Source organism: Pseudorasbora parva, chromosome 5, assembly GCF_024679245.1.
Source record: "Pseudorasbora parva isolate DD20220531a chromosome 5, ASM2467924v1, whole genome shotgun sequence".
In the NCBI taxonomy this organism is placed as follows: domain Eukaryota; kingdom Metazoa; phylum Chordata; class Actinopteri; order Cypriniformes; family Gobionidae; genus Pseudorasbora; species Pseudorasbora parva.
This window is the reverse complement of record NC_090176.1, coordinates 35,088,780-35,116,345: the sequence shown is the minus strand read 5'-3', so window position 1 is coordinate 35,116,345 and position 27,566 is coordinate 35,088,780. Positions and strand designations below refer to the sequence as shown.

The following is a 27,566-nucleotide window of genomic DNA, read 5'->3' as shown; positions in this document are numbered from 1 at the left end:
ATTCATATTCATGTGACATGCTATTATGTTTTATATTCATGTCATTGTTATCATATGGACTACGCTATTATAACCATCAAGGACATTCATTTATTGAGGAAAGGAAAATATGCCAGGGACGTGCAGTTTATTCAAAGAAAGAGCTTTATTAGAACAAACACAAACAACCAAATGCAAAACGTTTGAGATCGGCCCACACAACAATAGGAAGCTCACGAGAAGCCCAAAATCCTACAGCACAATGAAGTCTCTGTTTTCCGCTTCAGAGCTGTAGGTAACTAGCGCCATTCTGTCTGTTTTAAGTCCTTTTTCAGACGTCTGTCGTGCGTTGCCCTGTTCTTTGGAATCGCCTCTAATCTCGATTGCAGCGTGGCACAGAGCTCGGCGAACAGTCCATCCAGACACCGCGCGAACGATGCCGTCTTCATCATCAGACATCAGGTCTATGGTAGCGCACTTCCAAAGGCCCACCTCATCCCCAGCTAACACACTCTTTCTTGCTTGTAGCAGCTGTAAAAACAAACAATAAAGACAATCAGTATTGCGCGATGTATTGCGTAAAATGCACCTGAAAAATAGTCACACTGACCAAAAACGGATCTAATCTAATAAATCTTACCCTCTTTCTTCTCAATCGACTCCGAGTTGAACTCTTCACAGCTTTTCAAGAACTGGATGATGGTACCTCCTGCGTACTGTCTCTATGTCTTACATGAAGCTGGAAAACAATTAAATGAGTGTTATGACGAAGTTGTGAAGACGGCGTACTGCTTCCTGTAAAATGACCAGAAAAAGAAAAGACTTTTATAAAGCAACTTACATTTGTTCTTTTACAAGGCTAATTTCAGCTTGTGCTACTTAAAAAGCGTTGCTTTAGGTTACTTTAGCTTAGATAACAGTCTTACCGCAATCTTAGGACTGGTCTTCTCTTAGGCACTCGTCTTCTCTTCTTAAAGTTAGTATCTTCCACACAGTTTTTCGACTCCAAAGCAAGCAACCTATCATCTATGGACAGCAACCTGGAGATTACTAAAGTTAACTGCTCGTTAAAATCGGCAGCAAACTGAGCAAGCTGACGAGATAGCCCACTGATTGCATTCAGCTGTTTCTTCCCGCCGGTGTTACGGATCAACTGGGGATGATGTTATCTGGGGACGGGCGCGTGCACGCAGCTAGTTTCACCTGGATTTACAGCAGATGTTAGACGAGGACAGATTCGTCACAGCGGATTTTCCACTGAACAGATTTAAAACGCTGTCCACATTATTGGTAAATGTTTGCATAATATCAGGCTCTGTGTTTTCCTCTGTCGCTGCTTTGCTGTATGTTTCAAACGCAGTTTAAGGGAAATTTTAATGTGGTTTCATTTCACAACACAGACCACGCCCACATTTTGTTAGATTCTTTTCGATGAAAGTCGTATCCAATGACAATTACATTCAATAAATTACATTGTGTCGTATTAGTATCGGAATTTTTATTTTATTTTTAATAACTATTGTTTTTGTAATTTGCTTACGGTATTTAAAAAAAAAATAAATAAAAAAAAAAAAAATATATATATATATATATATATATATATATATATATATATATATATATATATATATATATATATATATATATATATATATATATATATATCCTAACTAAAATAACTCATAGCCTGTCATATTACCTTTCTCATTTTAGCCTATTATATTCTATTATAATCTATTATATTGCCCACCCCTTGCCCACCTGCACATCCCAGCTGATATACAAGATTTGGGGGGTCATTCTGCATTTGAAAGTTTGAAAGGGTTTTAAATCTTCTAAATAAAGTAAAATGATTCAAAATCAAGTAATTTATATATGCCAAAGTCAACTTTAAACATATACAATGTAATTTCCAAACAGCAAAATTGTGGCCAGTGAAAATGCTGAGTGGCTAGTAACTTTGGAAAACCACTAGCCACGGTGGCCGGTGAGCAAAAAAGTTAATGTCAATGTATAATATGTGTATATATATATATATATATATATATATATATATATATATATATATATATATATATATATATATATATATATATATATATATATAACGCAAATTAATTTTAACGGCACTATATATATATATATATATATATATATATATATATATATATATATATATATATATGTGTGTATATATATATATATATATATATATATATATATATATATATATATATATATATATATATATATATATATATATATATATATATATATGTATATGTAGTGCCGTTAAAATTAATTTGCGTTAACACGTTAATTTTGACAGGCAATGATATATGATATATAAAGTTTGCTGATGTATGACGCCGCTTATTAGCAGGAGACCGCAATGATTGGTAAAAGTTGCGGTGATTGGTCAAAATTGCGAGTCGCACTGAATTCACGGGGACTGATTGCAAATGACACACAATAAATAATCTAGACTACTTTCATCAAATATATAAATTCAAGCTTAAGTTTAAGATTTTACAATTAGGCTATACAGAGCCTGATCTATCTAAGAGATTTTTTTAGAAGGAAGTTAATACCTTTTAGAAAAATGTCACATGGGTTAAAACTCCTGCTACCCTGATTTGCATTTGTATAGCTCACAGCATGTTCATTTACATGTTAAAGCCTCCCCTGGAGTTAAGGGAAGGGGGGTCTTGGGGGGGACAACTGCCAAGCAAGGCCCACGTCAATTTCTGACAATTCACGGCAGTTTTCGGTGTCGCCTGCAAACTGCCGTGTACAGTCGTAAACCTGATCTTCCACGACAATCTACAGTGCCGCTTACTGACGAAAATCCCACTTTTCATGCAGTGTATGTGAGTACTGCTGTTTGGTCCTGCCTTGTTTCCTGTGTCTCTAATTTCTGTCCTGCAAGCAGAGCTTCCCTGGCAGCCTGTTCTATTGGTCTAGCAGCAGTTTGGTGTGTTTCCTGAGATACCTGACCGCATTGCCCTAGGATTCCTGCCTAGCCATCGCTGGTTTCCTCTGGTCTTGCTGTGCTCTGACAGTTCTGCTCTCCAGTCTACAATCTACTGGAGCTGGTTATAGTGGTTGCTCTTTCTGCCTGCTATTGTGTTCCTTATCTGCCACTGTTTGGACTGTGTGCTCCTCCTCACCATTCCCTGTCTTCATCATCTGTTATGTCAATAAACCCCTGATCACTCATTCCTGCATTTGAGTCCTCTTTCAGAGAATCGTGACAGAACGAACCAGCCAGCATTGGACTCAGCAGAATGAGTATCAGAATCCTGCCACCTGCTAACCTCCGGGAGAGAGTGGCCCGCCATCGATGCCTGTCTGCTCTTCGCCAGGAGGGCTTGGGTATAGGGGGTTTTGCCCAGTTTTTCTGGACCATGGCTGTGGGGCTAGATTATAATGATGCTGCGCTCAAGGACATATTTAACACCTGCTTAGATGACCCCCTGCCTGCATGGGAGATGGATTCTCTCAGGAGTCTAGATTTCTGGGGTTTCTCCCGGTACCTTTGTCTTCGCTGTCATGGAGGTATGCCAATTCCATCTGAATCTACTTGCAGGAAACTCTCCACTCTTCTCCGGCTGTCACGTCATGTTCATGATCCTCTCCTGGCCTCTACCAAGAGACTAAGGTCCAGAGAGAGAAAGGTGGTCCAGTCCATCACCCCTACCACGGAGTCATCTGAGACTGCTTTGGCTACCCCAGAGCCAATCAAGCCAACTGCTATCTTCTCCCAGGCAACCAGGTTAGTTGCAGTCACTAAGTCCAAGTCACGTTCTGCCATTCTTGAACCAGACCTGTCTACCTCTGTTATTCAAGAACCAATCAAGTCAACCGCACTTGCGCCTCAGACAATTATGGCCGTTCCAGCCACTTCAGAGTCTCCCAAATCAACCTCTGGTTTTCCGGTGTCTGCCAAGATTATTCCTGAGTCAGGCAAGTCAAGTGTTGTCCCTGAGTCAATTAGATCTGTTCCTTTTACTTCAGAGTCTGCCAGGCCTGTTTCAGTTACTGAGTCGATGAAGGTCACCGCTATCCTGCCTGGGTTGGCCGAGTTGGCTGCAGATACTACAGAGGCAGTCAAGCACACAGGGTCAACCCGACGAAAGCGTAAGAAGAAGAAGGCCTGTGCAAAGCAGCCTACTATTCTCCATTCTCTAGCTCCAGCGGTATCAAGTCCTGTGAAAGATTTTAAGCCAGTTACCAGTCAGGTCATGCCCTCAGAGACCATTTCTGCCATTCCTGTAATATTCACAGAGGCCGTCCCCAAGCTGCCCATTGACAGTGCTGCTGAGGCTTTCTCTAAATGTCTTGCAGGTCTTATCAAGGCCACACAAGTTTTGGTCAAGCCTGTCCTGGCTACAGAGTTAAATTTTCCGGAGAGCGCAGTCCCCGAGCCCGCTGCCGAGAGCGCAGTCCCCGAGCCCGCTGCCGAGAGCGCAGTCCCCGAGCCCGCTGCCGAGAGCGCAGTCCCCGAGCCCGCTGCCGAGAGCGCAGTCCCCGAGCCCGCTGCCGAGAGCGCAGTCCCCGAGCCCGCTGCCGAGAGCGCAGTCCCCGAGCCCGCTGCCGAGAGCGCAGTCCCCGAGCCCGCTGCCGAGAGCGCAGTCCCCGAGCCCGCTGCCGAGAGCGCAGTCCCCGAGCCCGCTGCCGAGAGCGCAGTCCCCGAGCCCGCTGCCGAGAGCGCAGTCCCCGAGCCCGCTGCCGAGAGCGCAGTCCCCGAGCCCGCTGCCGAGAGCGCAGTCCCCGAGCCCGCTGCCGAGAGCGCAGTCCCCGAGCCCGCTGCCGAGAGCGCAGTCCCCGAGCCCGAAGTCGAGTACAAATTGTCATGCCCTCGCAGGTGGAGGAAGAGGAGGGCCTATATTGGCAGGTCAGATGCCCTTCTAGGGGTCCCTAGCCCATTTTTCCAGGAGGGCCTGAATCAAGAGGCTCCAGCCCCTAAGCGTAGTCCTGTGTCGGCTCCATCTCCTGTTCCAAATCCAGTGAGGGCTTCGCCTTCTGTGCCAGAGCCCTGCTTCAGAGGTGGCCGTCCCAGAGCCCGCTTCAGAGGTGGCCGTCCCAGAGCCCGCTTCAGAGGTGGCCGTCCCAGAGCCCGCTTCAGAGGTGGCCGTCCCAGAGCCCGCTTCAGAGGTGGCCGTCCCAGAGCCCGCTTCAGAGGTGGCCGTCCCAGAGCCCGCTTCAGAGGTGGCCGTCCCAGAGCCCGCTTCAGAGGTGGCCGTCCCAGAGCCCGCTTCAGAGGAGGCCTTCTAGAGCCCGTGTCAGAGGAGGCCGCCCCAGTGCCTGCCAGTCAAGCCCAGGAGACCGCTACAGAGTCAGTCCCCGAGCCGGCCAGTGCGGCCCAGGAGGGCGCTCCCAAGTCTGTCCCAGAGAACACCAGTGCAGCCCAGACTGACCTTTCCGAGTCAAGCCCAAGATCTGTTCCTGAGGCCATTGAGGGCATCTCTGCAGTCCCCAAGGGCACCCCAGAGTTAAGTCCAGTAGCTATCCCTGCAGCCACAGGGCACGGTTCTGTGTCAGTGCCTGAGGCCGTCTATGTCTCTCCTGAACTCATTCCCCTGACACACACCCTTCCTGCCAGTCTGGCCATGGCCCCTGAGTTCACTCCCAAGTCCTTCCCCAATCAAGGTTTAATCCCTAAGACTGTGTCGGTCCCTGAAGTCCTAGAGTCTGTTTCAGGAGCCTTTACATATTCTGTCATTTCCTCTGAATCTACCAAGCCCAGTTGGAAACCCAGACCCGTTAGGCCATTCCCTGTATCGAAGGGTCTCCCCAGTCAAGTTCCCACCCCTCCCTTCCCACCCTCTGTGTTTTCTGGTTATGGTTTCCCTAAGCCAGCACCTCCCAATCCAGCCAGTAAAATTTTGCCCGGTTCTATTCCCACCCGCCCCTCCTTTCCTTCTGTGTTCCCTGGCCAGTTTGGGACTTCAATGTTTATGCCCCACCTGCCCCCCCAGTTGGTGTCATCGGGGATTTCGATGCCTGGTTTGGACGCCTGGAGGCGTCCATTGGATGGGGGGTACTGTCAGGGTTCTCCTCTGACAGCTCTGTCTATTCTGTCTCTGTTTAGTGTGTCTTTGTTTGTGTTGTGCTTGAACACATGTCTCTGTCTTAGTTTGTGTTTGCCCTGTGCTCCTTGTGTCCCACCTCCTTGTTTCCTGTTACCACACCCCCTTGTTTAGTCCTTGTTTCACTAATTGTGTGCTCACCTGTTCCTTATCTGAGTGTGCTCACCCTTCCCTGCTCCTTGGTTGTCTGAGTGTGTTCACCTGTTCCTCATGTCCTCTGCTCCCTTTATAATGTGTGCTTTTTCCCTCATGTGTTGCTGGTTCGTTATTTGTTGTGCCTACGTGTGCTGTTAGGCTATATGTGAGTACTGCTGTTTGGTCCTGCCTTGTTTCCTGTGTCTCTAATTTCTGTCCTGCAAGCAGAGCTTCCCTGGCAGCCTGTTCTATTGGTCTAGCAGCAGTTTGGTGTGTTTCCTGAGATACCTGACCGCATTGCCCTAGGATTCCTGCCTAGCCATCGCTGGTTTCCTCTGGTCTTGCTGTGCTCTGACAGTTCTGCTCTCCAGTCTACAATCTACTGGAGCTGGTTATAGTGGTTGCTCTTTCTGCCTGCTATTGTGTTCCTTATCTGCCACTGTTTGGACTGTGTGCTCCTCCTCACCATTCCCTGTCTTCATCATCTGTTATGTCAATAAACCCCTGATCACTCATTCCTGCATTTGAGTCCTCTTTCAGAGAATCGTGACAAGAATAAGTTGCAGGACAGGTTGCACACTACATAATATTTAGGGTTTCAAAATACTGTTGTTTACCATACAGATATTTGATGCATTTTTCAAATCAATCCCATGATGCAGCTGAAAGCCTAAAGGCAAAATCCATGTTTCTCTCTTAGGGCATTGGACTGTGTGTCATCTACGTCTCTGTCAGGCTGACAGCTAGGGAATTGTGCGCCGTGTGACTGCCACAGCCCCAAGTACTGCCTTTCTGCAGTCTGTCAGCTTGTTAGAGAGACCTCACATCTCCTGGCTAGTCAATAATGACTGCTGGATTACTCCTTTAAGACCAGACTGGCCTCAATTTAAAGATCAACAGCTCTTTGGTGGCCAGTGCTGGCTCACAGGAAGTTTATCCACTGAGATCTCCCTCAAGGTCGAGCACTGTGTGGAGTTCCTCGCGACTGGGTCATTCACGGGTAACTGTGCCATTTTTTTTTTTTTTTTATCATTTAAAAAGGTTACTGTCGAACTTTAGGAAAATAATATGTTCCCACCTCAGACTCAATGTACCAGGACCGTAAACGCTATATGGACATTATGTGACCACCACAGGGAAATGTGTGTCCCCAAATAAGTTTATTGATCAACACATTTTTATTTATTTATTTATTAGATTAAAAGTCTCTAGTTTTGTACATTTATGACAAAACCATCTACCATTTAGAACTTTGGGCTCGGTAAGATTAATAAAAAAAAAAAAAAAATAAAAAAAAAACATTTAAGATGTCCTTTCTTCTTGACATTTATTTAATATTTCATTTATTTGCAACAACTTTTAATCATTTGAATGCCCCGTATAGTAGGCCAACAAGTAAAAAAAAAAAATGTATGCTGATAAACGGGGACATGCAAATTGGCTGATATTCTAATGAAAAGCATTCTTATTCTCAATCATTAAACAGTGTAAATATGGCAAATAAGTACATTATCCGGTTGTCTAAATATTATCCTAAACATTATTCTAAATATTTCAGTAGTAAGTCACAGGAACACACATAGTACTCAAATGGCACTGTTTTTAGAGAATGACCCTGCTACAGTAAGGGTGTCCTCCTCAGTTCCAGCCTGTGCCAGTGTGAACTGGACCACAACCAGCCATTCAATCCGAGTGTCTCTCGGTCTTGAGAGCTTTATGCATGATGCATCCCTCAGACAAGTGCAGCATAAATACTGCAGTCACTGAGATATCCTCAACAGGGAAATAATTTGTTTTTACCTATACTTTAGTTGATTTTAGATTTATGATCATCTCATCTGGTATGCATAGAGATGAGGCTTGATTCAAGATTTAAGACCTACAGTACAGAATTTGCTGTGGGGCTTCACAGGATATTTATTCTTTCCCCAGTTTCTAAGTAAACACACAAGAGCTGAAGGAGAGACACTTAAAGTGCACTCAGAATGTTGGGACATTGCCTTTCATAGAGCTGGTGTTAAAAATCTACCACACAGCCGAAAGGTCACTCTCTTCAGGGAGACTGAACGGATAGTTTTAAGTGCTCGCGGTTAGACTGCTCTTCAAAAGGCAATGGGCTTTTAGCTATTCATCATGGAAAAAAATCACTCTATAATCAACAAAGAGATGAATGACAGTGAGGAAGGATTAATAGTAGCACTTTAAAAAATATGTGTTTGAATTGGTAATCTATGGCATGTTCAGCAGTGTAAGTCACTGGATGACTTTTTGTATGAGCATTTTGTATGCTTCCACAGGCTTGATATCATGCCAAAGATATCAAAGCTTGCAAAAGTAGAATAATATGCAAATATGAATATTATTAAGGCAGAAATTAATGGTGTGAACGCATATGTCTGCTACCCGAAGAGAGTGAACCGCAACACATTATGCACTGTGCTTGAGGCTCCGCCCTCATCTCCAGTTTTAACAGGAACAAACTCTGTTTTCTCTTCTTCTGTCTCTCTGATATGCCTTCTTTTGTTCGGACTGCCTTTTAGACAGATTACATGTGCACAAAACCTTCAACAAGCCTCTTGCGCCCCATCCTATCATTCGTCATGTTGAGTCAAAAGAGGCACATCAGAGGCTGCCGATACAATACATATTTATGTACCATCCATATTTAACAGCATCCTTTCTGTTATGTTTGGCTGGTTGAAGAAATTCAGCGAGGCTCACATTATATGGTACTCTTTTGATGTTTCGACATGAAGAGCGACGTGAGGGAAGCTCGGTCTCTTCAAGATTATTAGACTTGATTTAAACGTTTACCTTAAAACATTTTCAATTATTCTCTGTTAGTGAGAAATGGTTTGGCAGGCCAGCACGAGGGAGCCCAGCCTGGCACGTTTTTGGATGTCTTGCTCGCTTTCTCGTGCTCTGTCTCCCCCTGTCTATTTTTTTGTATTCCTGGTTCAGCCCAGACTCCCTTCTCTCATTTCTGTATTTTCACTCCTTCGCACATTTCCTCTCTTCCCCCCCTCCCCCTGTCTGCTCTCAGAGAGGGATGGGGTTGATTATCTGTGTCTAAAGTAAACTGCCCTTTCCGGCACTGGCCAAGGTCAATTACTGCCACACATTCAATGCAGAATGAATGTAAGGGGTGAAAGACAGGTGCAGTAGATGGGCTTCAGACAGCTTTTTCTACACCTTTCGTCGTTTCATTGGTTTCATTGGAATATTGAAATATTTAATATAAGGAGCATTTGCACATTCGCAGGAGATCAGTGATAGCCTGGTGAAATGCCAAAGGATATATATATTTAAGTTTTTACTTACAGGCTTCTAATTACTTGATAGTAATTAAGTTCTCAACATGCTCCAACTGAGATAATCAATTCTTTCACGATGCATTGTTTCACACAGTTACTCTTGAAGACATGAACAAAAGATTCCATGTAAATGCATATTTGAATACTAAAATACTGATGTCTCTCTTCAACTAAATAAAAAGGAAAGAAGGGGAAAAAAACTTAATTGCTAGGCAGGAGCCTTTCAAGCGTTACCATGGTTACACGATAGAAAGGTATGTGCTGTTTTAATAGCAGGCTGTGAAATGGAAGAGCTGTCAAGAAAAGAGCATCAGGCAGAAGGCGGTTAAAAGCATGGATTGACTCTTCCTCATAGTGTTTGCTGCCAGAGATCAAAGTTAGACCGTGTGGCACGTATCACCTGTCTAATTTGTTGGCTAGGATGCAAAATTAAATAAAGCTTTCATTGTATTGACCGCCAGCTCTTTTTGTGCAACCCATGGGAGACATTTGCTGTCACAAATCAAGTTTAGCAAGCAATGGAGAATCAGCCTCCTCAGAAATGTGTTCTAAATAAATATTACACTAAAACGGTAATTACCGTTTTAATTAATTCATTTTGTGTATTATTCAGTATACAATGCATAAAGATGAATTATTAAGTTATTTTTATGTGCACTGGCCTGCCTAAAATGTGCCTCCTTCCATGTAAAATAACCAATCATTATCAATGGGAACCTTTTAAACCAATTAGCTGTCATTATCGCTTCAGTGTGTCTAAAGTCTGCTTGAGATTAACACAACGGGTGGAGAGAATAAAGAATCAAAATAAACAACAGATAAAGAGAGACTTCAAATTGATCTGAATTGGAGTCCACATTATTAAAGCATGCAAAAAAAGTGAATGACTGCATATTATATATTAGACCAGTTTTTAATAGAAAGAAAATCATTAACTACTTTCATTATTAAGTTCAATCAGTCTAGTGTCAGTTTAGTGTAGATTTTATTATACTTAAGACTTCTGAGTGACATCAAAGAATGGAAGGCTTTGTTTTAAAGGGATACTTCACCACTTTTTCATATTAAACTGTTATTCCCTTAACTTAAACGAGTTGATACATAGCTCTCTCGTCTCACTGCGTGCACTTAATCGCTCTGACCCGTGGTGTCATTCTGATAGCATTTAGCTTAGCCCACTAAGCCCACACTGTAAAAAATTTATGTTCAATAAGTTATGACAACATATGTTTTTACATTGTTTTAACTCATCAAAATAAGTTGAGCAATGTTAAACTTGTTTTTATTAGTTATACAAGATGTAACTCATTTTTTAAAGTCAGTTTAACATAATTTAAGTTGAAATAACTTAAACATCCAAGTCGATTCTACTGCAAAAGTTCAAAATTTGCCTTTTTTTTTACAGTAAAGTTCATTCATTATGGAACCAAACAGAGATCCAGTTAGAAACGACCAAACTCCTCCACGTTTTCCCTATTTAAATACAGTTACCCGAATAGCTGAACGATCAAGTATGATGACATAAACTAAAACGTGGTGCTTTTCTAAGCGGATTAAAAGGAGAACTATAATGTATGGCGGAATAGCACTTCTGAGAGTACTTCGACTCGGCGCAGTAAAAAGTCCCGGCTGAAAATCCTCCCTCACATCTCCCCCTCCCTTTCTCATTTCTGTCAATAGGGGGGAGGGGGAGATGTGAGGGAGGATGTTTCAGCCGGGACTTTTTACTACGCAGAGTGAACTGGGCTTAGTGAGCTAAGCTAAATGCTATCAGATCGTCACCACGCATCAGAGCGATTAAGTGCACGCACTCAGACGAGAGAGTTATGTATCAACTTGTATTAGTTAAGGGAAAAACATAGTTTAATATAAAAAAGCGGTGAAGTATCCCTTTAAGGGAATAACATAGTTTAATATGAAAAAGCGGTGAAGTATCCCTTTAAGACAAGTCTATGAATCAGAGACTTTGTACATTCTCTATATCAGAATAATCTATTTCAAAAGGAAAGTTGCAAAATTGCTAAGATGAAATTACATTTGAAAGACGTCTTTTAAATAATCACTGCAAATACTTATATTTTACTTTTTTTAGCTTATGAGAATTGTAAAGAAGTGACTAATTCTCTCTCTGGTCTTGACGATTCTACTCTATCTTATGCAAATTTACTTTAGATTACCATTGCATTTTTGTCAATAGAAAAATGCTTAGTTTTGGCAAAATGAACGAAACATTTATATTGTTTAATGTATTATTAAGTTTATATTGTTATATTAAGAAACTGATTGTGATATATTCATGTTCTATGAGGAAAATAAATATTTTGCTCCATTTGATAAGTTGGGAGCAAGGCTTAACTGGCAAATTAGTTTGCTATAATTGTCAGATATGATTAACGTTTTGTAGTGTCCACTATTGCTAACTATTTTACCCTTATAGTAAACATTTGTATACTTCTCTTTGGTAATTTCTGTTGAATGAAGCACATTGTACACACTCTTTCAGCCTGACTTGAAGGCCTACTCGACATAGATCTTTTGTGCAATAAGAGTGGCTTATAAAATGACTCAAACAATTGAACTTTCACCTTTCAATATCCCTAAAAGCATATATATATATATATATATATATTTGGCTAGGTTTGATGCATTCATTGCATTGATTCATTGAAAATCACCAGTTGGTAGGATCTGGTTTGTGTTAAAGCCCTTGGTTAGCATGCAGTCAATGAAGTCAGCTGTTAGTGTTTAATCAAGGGTGCAGGAGAGCCCTCCAAAACACATCCGAGTTCAACTCCCTTACATAATGCAATTTCATCCCATTTGTTCTGCAATTGCATCTGACTAACATGCCACTTAGTTCCTGTCTCCACTTCTTTTCCAACCAAGTACCTTTTCTGGATTTGACAAGAAACAATTTAACACAGAGAAATAACAGGCAGGAATGAGGTCTGTGGAAATGCCTTTTTTTTTAGCTGCAAAAAAGCAAAACAAACAATAGTTCTCAAAAAATGTAGCTGTCACACAAGGGTGGCTGCAATGACACAACATTAGAAATAAACAGAAAATCTTTATTTAGTCTATATCTAATAATGAACACCTAGGAGAATCGCAATAAAATGCAACTACTTCCAATAAAAATAATACCGGACAAGGAGCAAACAGAACTATGAACAGGTATGGGATTAATTAACAAACAAGTAAACTAATGCTGTTTCCCAATTCACCTACTTATACTACGTCCTATAAGTTTGTACTCATTTTGTGAAAAAAAAGTACATACTTTTGAGTGTGTAGCAGAAAAGTATGTAAGCTTCGGGACATACTCCTTCGTCATCTTTAACGGACTCTGTCGCTTAGTTACGTGCATCCCATCACTGTTTAACTGCCCTGTCAATCATTGTAAGATTCGTCACAGTTAAAAACTTCCACATTCAGTTTAATTTCCTACCGTATGGGAGAGAAATGTAGCCGCACGTTGATCTGCCATGGGTCTTTAATGCAGAGACTCTCCTTGTGTGTTTGCTTTTTTAATATAATGAAGCATTTAAAAGTTAATGGCCAAACTGAATAAATATCTTTTTGTCAGGTTAAATACTGATAATTGATCACTCAAACCTTAATCTAAACCGCTCTGCTTAACCGTCTGACTCGCACATCCGTCATGTTTGTAGTTTTTTAACACTTTTTATCAGCGCTTGGAGTTCTAATCGAATCCTCGTCCAACTCGCAATCTGCATCGATCCGCACTTCGAATTCTGACCGGAAATAGTAAACCCTCCGGGTATCGGCAAACTACAATTTGGGACATACTAATTCTATTTTCAAATACTATTTAGTATGGATAGTATGCGAATTGGGGCGCAGGGTAAGGCCGGTATCACACTGCCCGCGTTAGCTGACCGTAAGCAGCGCATCTTTTTTTCGATGCTCATATTAACAGATTAGAGCATTCACACCACACGCATCGCAGGAGCGTATTTTTGCCGCGCTGCTAACGCTAAATTAAAGCCACAGTGCATAGTTCTTGATCAAAATTTACCTGATTAACTTTGTAACAAATAACAAATTTCACCGTGAAATCTAGTGAAGTGTTCTTTGTGTTTCACAATCACCATATGGCATCCAGCACTGTGAATTTTTTTTATAAAATACACAAAAACAAGTTTTTGTCCAAACTTCAGAAGCCTGTTTAAATTATTAAAAGTAAGGCATATCTTAACTTAAAGGTTACTTTCATCATGTATACCACCTATATACAGCATGTTACATGCATATGTGTTAGGGACAGAGGGGAACACGGTCGCAAAGCACGAGATTGACAGGGGTCGAAGGACAACACCAGAAAACGTGACAGAATGGACGATAATTCATCTGTATTTGCAATACACAAGTAATACACAGATCCCAATACACAAGACAAACGCTGACAGTGTGAAAGCAATGAAAGCAGCACCACATACGCACAGCTTCTGCGCTGCCAGCACACTGCTTGTGCGTGCAGTGTAAACCGGCTTAACTAGGGACACATAACACAGGCAAATAAACAGGAAACACAGTGAAAAAAACTAAGCAGAACATACTTGCACCTTTGTATCATATTTTTAAGACCAATTCTAATGATGTTATTAGTATCTTTTAAAAAATGACTAGGAAAAAGGTTTAACTTTCATTATAATGTATCATGGGGACTGCTATTTATGAATAACTGACCTTTTAAAATATATGAGATGAATAATAAAGTGTTATTTTCACAAGGAAGTATTTCGGAAGTGCTTTACTGTAAAAGCTGCCTCACTTGCCAATTAGAAGAGACTTTTAGAAGATATGCATATTTCTGCATTTAGATCCTGCTTTCTTATTCAGATGTAAGGTCTTTAATGTGCAGTTTATTGATGGGTGTTCATGGAACTTGTAGATTTACAAATGATAGTTTTGGTGCTATTTACCAATAGAGAGAAGTGCTTCTAGGATTATTGAAGTGGTGAAGTTATTGAATCGACAGAGCAAGCCTGGAAGCTTTAATCAATGCAATAATTTGCAGAGTAATGCAACATACACAGTGTTTACAGATGGCACCAAATAATGGGTCATACAGAGGAGATGAATGGCTTTCACTGGCTAAATAAAGTCATTTTGAAGACGACCCTACACAGCAATATTTTAATGATTCATTTTAATGATATCAAAATCTGCTGGGGGGTAATTAAATGTAAAAAATCATGTAAAAATGTAGAAAAAATAGCAGAATTAATGAAAATGTGAATCATTAATTCATTAACTAAATAAGAGAGATCATACAGAATGCATATTATGTTTTATTTAGTGCTGTCCTGAATAAGCTCTTTTACATAAAAGATATTTACATATAGTACAAAAAATAAATAAATGCTGAATTAATTAAAATGACCCGGTTCAAGTTTATGAACCATTCATTCTCAATACTGTGTCATTCCCTGGATGATCTACGATGTTTTTTTTTTTTATTTTGTGTTGGCTGTTCATGAGTTGCTTGTTTGTCCTGAGCAGTTAAACTGCCCAATGTTCTTCAGAAAAAAAATCCTCCAGGTCCTGCAAATTCTTCAGTTTTCCAGCATATCCTTTTGTATATTTGAACCCTCTCCAGCAATGATTTAGAGATCCATTTTTTTCACACTGAGCACAACTGAAGGACTCAAACACTATTAAAAAAAGGTTCAAACATTCACGGATGCTCCAGAAGTAAAACACGATGCAATAAGAGCCAGGGTTAAATGCAATAAGAGCCATTGGGTGGTTTAACTGCTCAGGGCAAATGTAAAATGTTAAATATATTCAGGACAGCTCTAAATAAATAAAAAAAATAATGCATTTTGTATGATCTCTTTTATTTTGTTAAAATTATTCACATTTTCATAGATCCTCCAAGAGGTTCACATACTCTTTCTTGCAACTATATATACACTCACCTAAAGGATTATTAGGAACACTTGTACAATTTCTCATTAATGCAATTATCTAATCAACCAATCACATGGCAGTTGCTTCAATGCATTTAGGGGTGTGGTCCTGGTCAAGACAATCTCCTGAACTCCAAACTGAAATTTGAGCGTGGCATGGTTGTATTTCACAATCTGCTCAATTACTGGTATTTTCACACACAACCATTTCTAGGGTTTACAAAGAATGGTGTGAAAAGGGAAAAACATCCAGTATACGGCAGTCCTGTGGGTGAAAATGCTTTGTTGATGCTAGAGGTCAGAGGAGAATGGACCGACTGATTCAAGCTGATAGAAGAGCAACTTTGACTGAAATAACCACTTATTACGACTGAGGTATGCAGCAAAGCATTTGTGAAGCCACAACACGCACAACCTTGAGGCGGATGGGCTACAACAGCAGAAGACCCCACCGGGTACCACTCATCTCCACTACAAATAGGAAAAAGAGGCTACAATGCCTGGTCAAAATTGGACAGAATTTGGCGTAAACAGAATGAGAACATGGATCCATCATGGCTTGTTACAACTGTACAGGCTGGAGGTGGTGGTGTAATGGTGTGTAGGATGTTTTCATGACACACTTTAGGCCGCTTAGTCCCAATTGTGCATTATTTAAATGCCACAGCATTTATGTTCATCCCTTTATGACCACCATGTACCCATCCTCTGATGGCTACTTTCAGCAGGATAATGCACCATGTCACAAAGCTTGAATCATTTCAAATTGAGTTTCGACGGACCGATTATACTGGAACACCAACTAACGCTTACGAGTCACGGCAACAACAAACCCTAGTGAACATGAACGAAGAAGCTGATGAGACCGCTTTGCTTGGCCCCGTGGATGGGAAATTTTGTTTTAAAAAAATGAAAGGATGGAAGCGTCGACAAGAGCATGGTTGTGTTCAAGCTATACAACAAGGAATTTGCGTATCACCGCAGCACATTGAGCCTCAAATATCACTAATATGCTTTTGCTACACTTAGTGGCAAACATTGCGCTGGTCTGCACGTAGATATTTTGTTGATTAAGCTTATGTATTCAGTCATTAATGGTATACTAAAAATCCATGTGAAAAATTACTTCTCATTGTTCTCAGGTCAAATATTTATATGCAATTAAAATGTGATTAATTTCAATTAATTAATTACAAAGCCTCTAATTAATTAGATTAATTTTTGTAATTGAGTCCCAGCCCTAAAATATATAATATATATATACTGTATGTCTGTGCTTAATAATTAGTTATTATAATGCCTTCTTTAATTACTTTAATGATAATGCTATGGCGCTCAGTGTAAATCACGCAGAAGATGAAATGTACAACAAGACCAGTTCTCACATCTTGTTTCAAAACAAATAGTTTGATTGAACTGATTCACTGTTGAAATTTTCAGAGCCACATTACTGAATTACAGCTTCAAGACCTTCACATCACAACACTGTGTGACAGCTGTGCTGTTTTTATAGCCTCTAATTGGAGTTTTATATTCTGGATAAATCATGAGATGTTTCGAAAAATTTAAAAATGTAAGCACATTCGTAGCTTTTGATTCCTTAGAAAGAGATCATTCTCGTTTTGAGAAATAATTTTTAGATTCAATATCTACAGATAATGTTTACTGCTTCTGCTAGATTCACAATCTGGCATCCCAACTGTGCTGCAAAATAAAAAAGTGTTGAGCCAAACGAAGTGTGATAGTACAGTATGCCCACAATTTACTTTTTACTTTTTTAAAATGCTTTGAGGTTTGAAATCAGTTGTAGTGAAAAGATGGCAATGAAGAGGTTGGAATGCCCTTGTTAGAGTGTGGATTGTGCAATTGGATATGGATATTTGAAGAAAATAATAGACTTAGCATGGCTGAGCATGGCACCTGGAGTGAAGGTGAAAGTACAGATTAATTTGTCATGAGCGAATATCACATTTTGTCTTGGGGCCAATTATTTTGTCTGTATGCTCATTCAGCTATCAGCAGACAGACCTGCAGTGTCTGCCTACAGATTAGACCTTAGGCATTTCACATGCATACAGAGTAATATAGAAATGTACAGGAATTTGAATGTTATGCTGGGAACTCTGCATTCTGATACCAAGTTCGCTATTTCTTTTTTGTTAATTAAACAGACCAAAACTCAACAAACTGATTCAGTGTCTTTTCAATTGTCTATATTAACATATTGATGCTATTCAGAGTGGGTGTCATATTTAATGAAAGAATGTAAGGGATGTAAGGGACAGAAGTACAATCTTTTGAAATATATGTCGTATAGCTGTTGTTAAAATGGCCCTCACTGCTTAATTTAATAAGGATTTTAATGTGTTTTAAATCTGAATGAAATAAATTAGGGTTGCTTCCCAACCCTGTGTTTGCAAACTCTTAGGGGTTTGTGATGGAAGTGCGGGAGGGTTGTGTAGAGATGTATAATATACATCTATTTCCCACAGCACTTGTGTGACTGTTCTCTTTCGTCTCTCTTTCTTGCAGGAACTGTTTACGCCGGAATGCAAGTTTAAAGAGTCTGTGTTTGAAAACTACTATGTGATCTACTCATCCATGCTGTATAGGCAGCAGGAGTCGGGGAGAGCATGGTTCCTTGGCTTGAATAAAGATGGCCAGGCCATGAAGGGGAACCGGGTGAAGAAAACTAAACCAGCTGCTCACTTCCTGCCCAAGCCATTAGAAGGTAAAGCATGCTCGGAAAACCTCTAGAGAACGGTTAACATCCAGGTCACTATGACACTAGTAGAATAGTAATGAACAGCAGGAGTCCCTGAGAGATATGCTTTTGCTTGATGCCTTTTTAAAGTTTTTCTCAACTGGTTTAACACATTTCTTCAAACTTAGGTCAAGGTTTTCAAAATAAATTACCCTTTCCAAAAACACTTCCATTTTCATTGCGTTATTACAAATGACAACATATATTATTTTAAAAAAAAAAAATCACAAAATCTCCGGTCTAAGGTTCAGGATTTCAAAACATTTAATAAAAACAACTACAGAGATGGAGGAGGTAGAATATTGTAAGAGAGAATAGGAAGAAAATAAAGGTGAGAGAGTAAGAGTGGAGGAGGAGGACAGATGATGGAAGAGAAACAGGAGTGCATGTAGAAGAGGAGAGGACATTGAAAGACTTCAGGAAAGAACAAGAGGAGACGAAGTAAGAAGAGGTAAAGGGACAGTCACAAATGAAATGAGAGCAAGTCTAACTGACAGTGAATCATGGTCTCTTGATAGAGGCCAGACAAGAGTTCAGGCTAATGTGAGCAGATCTGCATTGACAATCTCAAAAAAACCAAGGGAAGACCCAACATCACCATCTGTGCCGTGCTCTCATGGGCCATATAACATGCATGCCAGGTGTGAACACAAATGAGAGGCTTGATTAATCTATATTTAGTGGCAAAAAAATTTGTTTGTACATTTGTTTGCAATATGCACCATATAGAAAAGCATAAAATATTAAAATAAATGTATGTAAAGAAATTTGTGTAAGGGGAAAAAAAACAAAAAAAATTTTTTACATTGATTTCTTAATGTAAAGTGGTCTCTTAATTTTTTTCTCCAGAGCTCTATACACACACACACACACACACACACACACACGCACACGCACACGCACACACACACACACACACATAATAATTAAAGACAATAAACTTTTGGATGCGATTGATCACAATTAATTTTCCCCAGCACTAAAATAAATATCATTATGATTAAACTAATAACCTGGAAATGTTCTGCAGTCAATAGAAAACATGATCATTTTGATATCATTTGATTTTGTATCATTTGAAGTGTTAACTGAAAACGATGCAGCACTTATTATGCAGTGAAAATAAACAATTAAAAATAAAAACAATAAATATAAGAATAAGAATAAAATAAATATATTTATATTTTGCTGAATTAAATAGAACTAACTTTTAAAAGCACTGACATTAGAAATGTATCAAATAAGTTGAGAAACACTGTAATCAGCAAAAGAGCTCTTGTCAGCGTTGTTAGTTGTGTTCTGAGTAAAATTGTGGGTGAAAACCATAATGATGAATGTATGAATTTTGATAAACATTGGATTGGACAATTGGATGTCTAGATTGCTCTTTTACATTAATGTAAATCCAAAAAAGATGGAAAATTACCATAAAAGTAGCATAAAAATTATTTTAGATGGCATGTGTTATATTTTGCACAATAGTGAAACGATAACTGAAATGAATCAAATGTATTAATCAAAATGTATTATTCCTTAACACTGTCCCTTTTTTTGTAAAGTTAAAATATTAAAATGTGTGTTAGAAAAGCATCTGTACAGAGCAAGCACAGGTCACAGAAACTGACGAATTTCAGATTTAGGGACAAGGAGGATCATGAGGATCATCATTATCTTGGCAACGAGCTCCTCACCATGGGTTCGACCAGACACATTTAGCGTTATATTCCCATTATCTGATTACATAATGATTTATTACTCAATAAACATTATTTCACAGCACCACATATCCAAGACCCACATTCACTCCATTATGATGGACAACCTGTCCTACCCAATATTCCTTACAGCTCCTTTATGGCCACACTGTAAAATGTGTCAGGCAAGCGTGAGATTGATGCTTTATGTACGGTTTGAGGTGTAATATGCAATGATGTGTGGCCCGTTTCTGTCTGTGCGATGCTTTATTACCATGTACAGATGCTCACATTTTAAACCAACCTCTCGTCTTGTTGTGTGTTCATGATTTTTTCTGCTAATACCAAAACACCAGCCAGCAACCCTATAGTGTAGCGGCACTGCTAAGACTAAGAATACAGTAAGTTTGAACTGACATGAAGCAGTGAACCTAGTCAAATGCATCCTAAGAGATCAGACCGTCTTCTCATCACAACTAAGGATAGGATGCAGCCCTGCAGACAGCTTGCCCGCAATTTGACAAACTCGCACATGTCCTGTCAGAGTTGCCCTAATGAATGTTGTCTTTTTAGCCAAGTTTCAGGTTTCAAAATGAAAACGAGTTGGGAGAAACTTTTCCACACACAATTATTTGCAGATTTCAGTCATATTCCCGGCCTGCCCCAAAAACCCTTTCCAATAAGAGAGACAGATGGGGCGGCTGTGGTTAGCTGGCTGACTCTTGCCTTCTCTGATGTCTTTTGCAGTCGCGATGTACCGAGAGCCATCATTGCATGACGTGGGGGAGACAGTGCCCAAACCTGCCGTGCCTCCCAGTAAAAGCACAGAGCCGGCCGTCATGAACGGAGGCAAACCTGTCAGCAAGGAAACCAAGCCCACCACATAGCCAGATCCCAGCTCGACCATGCTCAACCCCGGAGAGCCGTGCTCCTTTTGTCAGACTCTCCATGTTTGTGGATCAGATCCAGGCGTCCTCTGCTCTCTCCTCCTCATTCCCTCCACCCCACTTCACTCCTCTGACTGCTCCAATCTAATTGGACGATGGACTGGCTCCGGAAGAGTGGTCAGCTGTGCACGTAGGAGGATGCAACTGGATAAACCAGCTAAACTTTCACCATGGAATGCCCTAACTGATATGGAATGCCTTTTGACATACAATAAAGCCGATGTTTTTTCTGTAATCGAGACAATCCACGAGAATGAAATTGTGTACCGCAGGCGCTTGTGTGGCGGTTCTTTTGCCTGCTAACAGTCACCCGTTATAACCCCTCTCTTGAACCCTGGCGCAGCAGAGACCGTACATTTCAGATCTATTTTCTATATACGCAGTAACACCAGCCACACTCTGGGGTAATACTGTAAAGATATACATATATGGACTACAGTCCACAAATGTTTTTTTTTAATCAAGTATGCTCCTGTGTCTCTTTCTTTCTAGGTGTCCCCCACTCAAAGCTCGAATTACCAAATCTTTCCCTCTTGTCGGTTACTTGCGTAATTTGTTGTAGGGGCAGTGTGCGATGCGTTCTAGTGTGCAGTTATTCAAACGCGATGATGGGTTTCCATAAACCAATCCTTAAAGTCCTTTCACGACTAATAGTCAAGAGACGTTGATCAAGTGGACGGAGCCTCCAAAACAGAATCAAACTCATTATCCAAGGTTCAGCGCTCATGTCTTCTCATTATCGTAATGTCTAAAAAGGGACACAAGTATACTTCGACAGCAAATGTCAGCGAGAGCGTTAGTCACGCCCGCTGCAGTCAAACACAAGGAGTTGGCGTGTGCTGGAGAAGGTGTATAGAGTACATATCACTATCTAGTATGGTGCAGACCGGTTTCAACCCCAGTAACTAGGTGAATTTCCACTTTTCTTTGCTCTTAATTTAGAGCGTGGGCTCTAGGAATATCTATAGGCCTTGTAGGCCTCTGGTCAAGGCCCCTCTTTGACATGCCGACTTCTCTGAACTATGGGCTAGTTCTGGCGAGCACATTAAATGTGACGGTGGGAGTGGCAGCCGTAGAAAAATACAGTCTACTTCAGACTTGTGCGGTAAAACGGCTCAATGTAAGTAGGCACCATTACTATTGGCTGCACACCGATTTTGTTCAGCAAAGGCATGGGCAAGGTTAGTATTACATTTTGTTCTTGCAACGCTGACGCAGTGCAAGAAATCGCTTCTATAACGATGTTTTCACTGTATACAAATACAATAAAAAATAAAAAAGCTAATAAACAAACAAACAAAAAAAAAACAGAGAGAGAATAAGTAAATAAATAGATTTTTAACTACCAGATATTATGATTCTGAAATGAGAGGGTTTTTCCTAGCTCAGCATGCAGAGTCCAGTACTGCTCATCATGTGCCTGTGATGACCTCTAACCCAGCATGCAAAAACATGTACCCAGTCTGTGCTGGGTTAAAGGTGCCTCATGCCCCAGACTCACACACACACACACAACACAGATTCAGTAGCAACTTAATTCACAAACACACAAAAGTCGATTGTTACCAAAGTCCGTAAACAACACGAGAATCCAGCCGAACAATTTCAATTACTCAGAGGACGGTGGTCCTCTTCAGTTTTTGTCCTCACTGTGACTAGAGTTCATCACAAAGAACAATTGTCTCTACTTTTTAATCATCTCGATTCAAATTTGAAGAGATTCCCAGTGATGTCCTTTACTTCAATTGTTCATTTAGTACAAGGCCGGGGTACCTATTACTAATCACCTGCATGCGTTTTCTTAAGGACCAAAGTATGGGACAGCTAGAAGTGTCTAAAGCTAGTTTGAGGTGTAGGGCTACACTGAATGGGCATGATTATATAAGGCTCTCTCATACTCTGGATTGAGACCATTGCACTTTGCGTTTGAAATAGTCATTACTCACATCTACTTAGGATTTTAACGATTAGTCAATTATCAGCCAAGTTGACGAAGCCTGTCTTGCTGTAACAGTTTTCATAGTTTGAATGATGAATACCGTTTAGAATGTTATGAAGTAGACAGAGGCTATGCTGCTAAATACAAATATATTCTACACTTCATTTGAAGACCTATATTTTCATTTACTGGGATTTTGAGCTAGTTTCATATTAGGAGATGTTCAAGCACATTAGTTAGACTTGATAGATATTTGTCTGTACAAAGCTGAATTTAATGCTAGAATGAGATGCAGTACTGTACAGGAAAAGTAGCTTCATATTTGAAATCAGTTCGAGGCTGGCCGTCCCACTTCCACACGAAACAAATCACTCACTCCTATGAGCTCTACATGCTGGGCTACAGCTGCCCTGCAGACCAGTGAACTGGTTTTACGAAGGTTAAATTTATTTTTGTAAGTGACTGGTGAGTATGTGTGCATTTGTTAGTATGTTCATTTGTTTATTCCTCTTTCAAACGTCCGTGTTCGTTTCGTTCCATTCAGGTCGTGCGTGACGTCGTTAAATCGTAATGAGGAGCAATTGCTGAACAATTGATCATTTCTGTGTTTTCTTCGTATTTCTGATTTTCAGTGGTGAAGGAAGGTCTCCATTGTCTGTTGATTGGTTTTGAGCATTGATTTGACAGTTACTTCATCTGTTGCATGGGAAGAGGGTGGCATATATGAACTGCATGTCGTAGGCTATGTGTATCATGGACTGTTGGTATGTTCTGCTAATTTTACATACATATATGCAAAGAGTTTGTCTGCACTGTACAGTTTGTGTTTGTTGTATACACAGATACAACATATTGAATAAAATATTTATATAAAGGTACTGAAATCTCTCTAACCAATTCTATGTGATATCTCTGCAATACATATATTATTGAACTTATTTCATCATGCTTATCCTAGTTTTCATTTATGATGATGTCAATATTGTTTACCTTTTTTTCAACATTTTCATTGAATGAAAGAACAGTGAAATTTTAGTCATACAGGCCCTAAATATCACGGCTCCCATAGAAGTAATAGTAAAAAATGACAACAATTCTAGGTACGTCTCTCTGATTTATATAAGACTGAAATTACTAATAGTTTACATATGCAGATTGCAAAAAAAGCTTCCTCATTCTCATGGCATCTCAGAGCAGGTTAAATTTATTGGCATCAGCTGTTTACAACTTGCGAGGTTTGTCACACGAAACTTACCGTTTACAAAATAGGGTCAAAACTTTGCACACAAGCAGCGCTCTGAAAAACAGCAACCTAAAGAATAAAAAAATGCTCTTATTTATCTGTTGGCCGTTCCCATGGATTCTCTCCTTACTTGTGCTTATGTGTCGGTCAATAGTATATGTAAGCATTATTATACACACTTTTCATATATATATAGTTATATGGAAAACTATAGAGGATTATAGAAATATTATTATCTCCCGCACCTGTTTTATGTGCATATAAATGGATTTGAAACCACATTGCTTTAATTAAAAGAAAATTTGAATTTTGTTATATTGCACAGATTTTTTTTAATCGGTTTTCCGTCGTTTGGCCTTGATGTAGCGACTATTTTCTTGTCTTGACTGACAACAGAATCAGTCTTTAAGTGTCCACCAGGGGTTAATACTCCTCTCCAACCCAGATTTCACAGGCGTTTCCTGTCCAGCCGTCCCAGCAGTCACAATTTCCGCAGTTGCACACGCCGTTCCCTGGAACAGAAGTTGAGAGGAGAGACAGAACTGAGAAACCTAGATCATCACTCTCCAAGTCTCGACATGCTTTCTCTCTTCACACCCCCTTGGCAAAATGTGCAAAGGGAAACCAAGTACAAATGCAAGTTTTGGAGCCACTATCTCTGGGGTCCTGTCAATTCAGTTCAAATTCAGTCCATGTGGCGACCCAAAAATCCTCATCTGTGGAAGCTTACTGAGCTAATTCAAGTGTATCATTTGTATATAATAAGTGTTTCCAAACTCCATATTGATCTATATTGAGTGTCTACAGCTACTTAAAAAGTGTTTTGAAAAAATGACATAATTTACGGTACATATAGCTAGGTTCGGTCAGTGAAGTCACCTGCTATTTTGAAATTGGCTGAAGTGAGGTTGTTTACACATGCCATTAGAAAAGCTGTGTGTGACACCAGCTTTCGTTCAGAAGAAAGCTTGAGAGCTGTATATTGTATCGATATCCAAACAGTTGGAATTCATATCTGCCGTGCATGAAATTAAGCCCTGGCTTTCCCTAATACACTGAATTTTCCACAGCGCTCATCAATTGTGGGTGTAATGAGAATCTCTTACTGAAGAAGCCATGAAGATTATTATTTAGAAACTGGCAGGCACATTTTTGCATGATTATAATTATAAAGGCTGAGTGCATTACTGTTACCAGAGGTAAGAGAAAGAATTGGCTGATTGTTTGCATTTGCATTTCATCTATAGAGAAAAGGAGGTTTTCCCTGAGCAACATGAGAAAATAAGTTTTAATAATCCTTATGAATATGGAAATGATGACACATGCCCTAATCGTTAATATGCTAATCAGTGACATTTAACAGACGCATTTATGCATTCCTTTTGTCAGTTGTGTTTTTTCGTCTTGTTTTGTAATGAATTTTGCATCTCTGTGCGAGGAACTGTATAATTGGATGAATGACACGGCAACTGATAACGAAGTCATTAGACCAATGAGTAAACAGTTTCAAAACAGCTGTCCACGCATCCTCAAGCCCTCGAGCTATTGTAATAATAAATATTTATTGTGCTTTTTATTACCACTGACTGGTCAACTCTTCAGGGCTTAAAATGAAAACCTTGACTCTCTTTGGAGCATCTTTCCTATTGAAAAGCAGGACGAGAACAACACAGCAGGAGCCCGCTGATTGGACGGCTCAGCCTAAGAGTCGTATAGAGCTGTCTAATCAAACGGCAGCCACATCAGAGAACCTCAATATCCGTCACAAAGAGATCTGTCAGCCTACGAGTGGGTGTTTGGAGGAGCGGTGCTGCATTTGAACACATACCTGTGCAAACCAGTCCGTCGTGCTTGTCGCACTCCCTGTCGTCGCACTCGCAGAATTCCCCTGAAATGTACCACTCCCGTGGTGAGCAGATACAGCGACCACAGTGACAAGAGCCTGCAAGAACAAATTAGCCTTTAGTCACACAACGATTGGAGATCCATTAGTCTTCCTTTATTCTCCTTTGCTATTTCACGTGATTATAAAACACTTAAAGCTGTGATACAGTTCCTAATTGGAATTTAAATAGGGTAAATTGTTTTTCTAAATGTGTGAAACAGCTGTTGTTTGCAAGGTCCAATTTCATGCTCCTCCTGAGTCAGTAACTGACCAATATACAAGCTAGGCCAGTCAATTGGCCAATATGTGGCCATTTGGAAATAATCTGCATTGGTCGATAATACAGGTGCACTATTAATACAATTTATGTAAATGCTGATAAGCCAATAATTATCTTCAAGTTTTGGACAATTACAGATAAATGTCATATCAGGGTTTGCACCGTCATGAAAAACCTGGAAAAGTCATTGAATTTTAAAAATAACAATTTACAGCCTCGGAAGATTCACAAATACAAGATTTTCGCTCGCGTTCTGAGACAATTGACATTGTGACTTGCCTAATTAGGCCAAAACATTGCCTAAACATTTTCATCACAAAATGTTATTAGTTTGCAACTCTTATTAAACACTGGCTACTTGCGCTCTCTCTGCGAGACTTTTTCTGTGTGCTCAGTCACATTCAAAGCAGCGCATAAATCCACCCAGCAAACAGTTCACTCACTAGTTCCAAATTGAGTTATTTTTAAAAGGCCAATTACACACAAAACAATGTCAAAATGCCTGCCTTGGCAAGTGTTCATGTAAATTAAGTCGGGTATGTCTTAAGTGAATGTAAACAGCTGAGAGAAAATGTGTATCAGTGTATTGGATCAGTGCACTCGCTCTTAAAGTTATTAATGATGTTAACAACTAAAGACAAAACGAAAAATCTGCTCTTGACCCAATAACATTTGTGTAATAAAATGTTTTGTTTTTAATTTGCAGTTTATTCAATTTCTGTAGTATTTCTGTACCTGAATACTACCGTTATTATTATTTTTATTTATTTATTTTTTACTGAAAAAAAACTTAATTTGTAACTTTATTCTATTGTATTTATTTGTACTAGTGCATTTAATTTATTAGTTCTTATTTGTACTGTTAACAAATTCCCCTTAAAACAAAATTCAGGCCCTGAGTTTAATTATGTCGGTTAAACAAATACAATACTTACTATCTGGGCATTAAGTCATGTCTGGCACAGTCACAGATTGTATTATTAAAACGAATAGCAAGCAAACGAATAGCATTAATAGTCATTAATTTTAGTTAAGATATGCTATGATAAACTCAATTTTTATTCTTATTTTACATGCATACATAGACTTTCATGGAACATTATTATCATGAGTATGAAAGTCATGCATATTACCCTAGTGAAAAATAAATATAACAAAATTTATTTTTAAAAATGTATTTTTATGTTAAGTATATTACAAATACATTTCCATCTTTATGTAATTAATATAAATACCATACAATTGTACTTTTGGTAAATTGGTATAATTAAAGTCTTCTAAATTGGAACAACTCATTTTGTATTTAATCACATCAGTTATCCAGAAATAGTGCTGAGCTCCAACTAAAGATATACTTA

At 39.6% G+C, this 27,566-nt stretch overlaps 2 protein-coding genes across 4 annotated transcripts in view; one reads left to right on the top strand and one right to left on the bottom strand.

Annotated features, from left to right (window-relative positions):
• Positions 1-23,678, top strand: part of fgf14 (fibroblast growth factor 14) — a 189,278-nt gene extending 165,600 nt beyond the window's left edge. For all 3 annotated transcript variants that reach the window (XM_067444013.1, XM_067444014.1, XM_067444012.1), the window contains exons 4-5: positions 17,989-18,187; positions 20,662-23,678. In XM_067444013.1, coding sequence (XP_067300114.1) covers positions 17,989-18,187; positions 20,662-20,801 — 339 coding nt within the window. In that variant the 3' untranslated portion in view covers positions 20,802-23,678. The remainder of the gene's footprint in view (positions 1-17,988; positions 18,188-20,661) is intronic.
• Positions 23,679-24,017: 339 nt separating this feature from the next.
• The window catches only part of itgbl1 (integrin, beta-like 1), a 58,546-nt gene continuing 54,997 nt past the window's right edge, over positions 24,018-27,566 (bottom strand). The window contains exons 12-13 of the mRNA XM_067444010.1: positions 25,872-25,985; positions 24,018-24,555 (exon numbers count right to left, since the gene is read on the bottom strand). Of these exons, the coding sequence (XP_067300111.1) occupies positions 24,467-24,555; positions 25,872-25,985 (203 nt within the window). The 3' untranslated portion in view covers positions 24,018-24,466. The remainder of the gene's footprint in view (positions 24,556-25,871; positions 25,986-27,566) is intronic.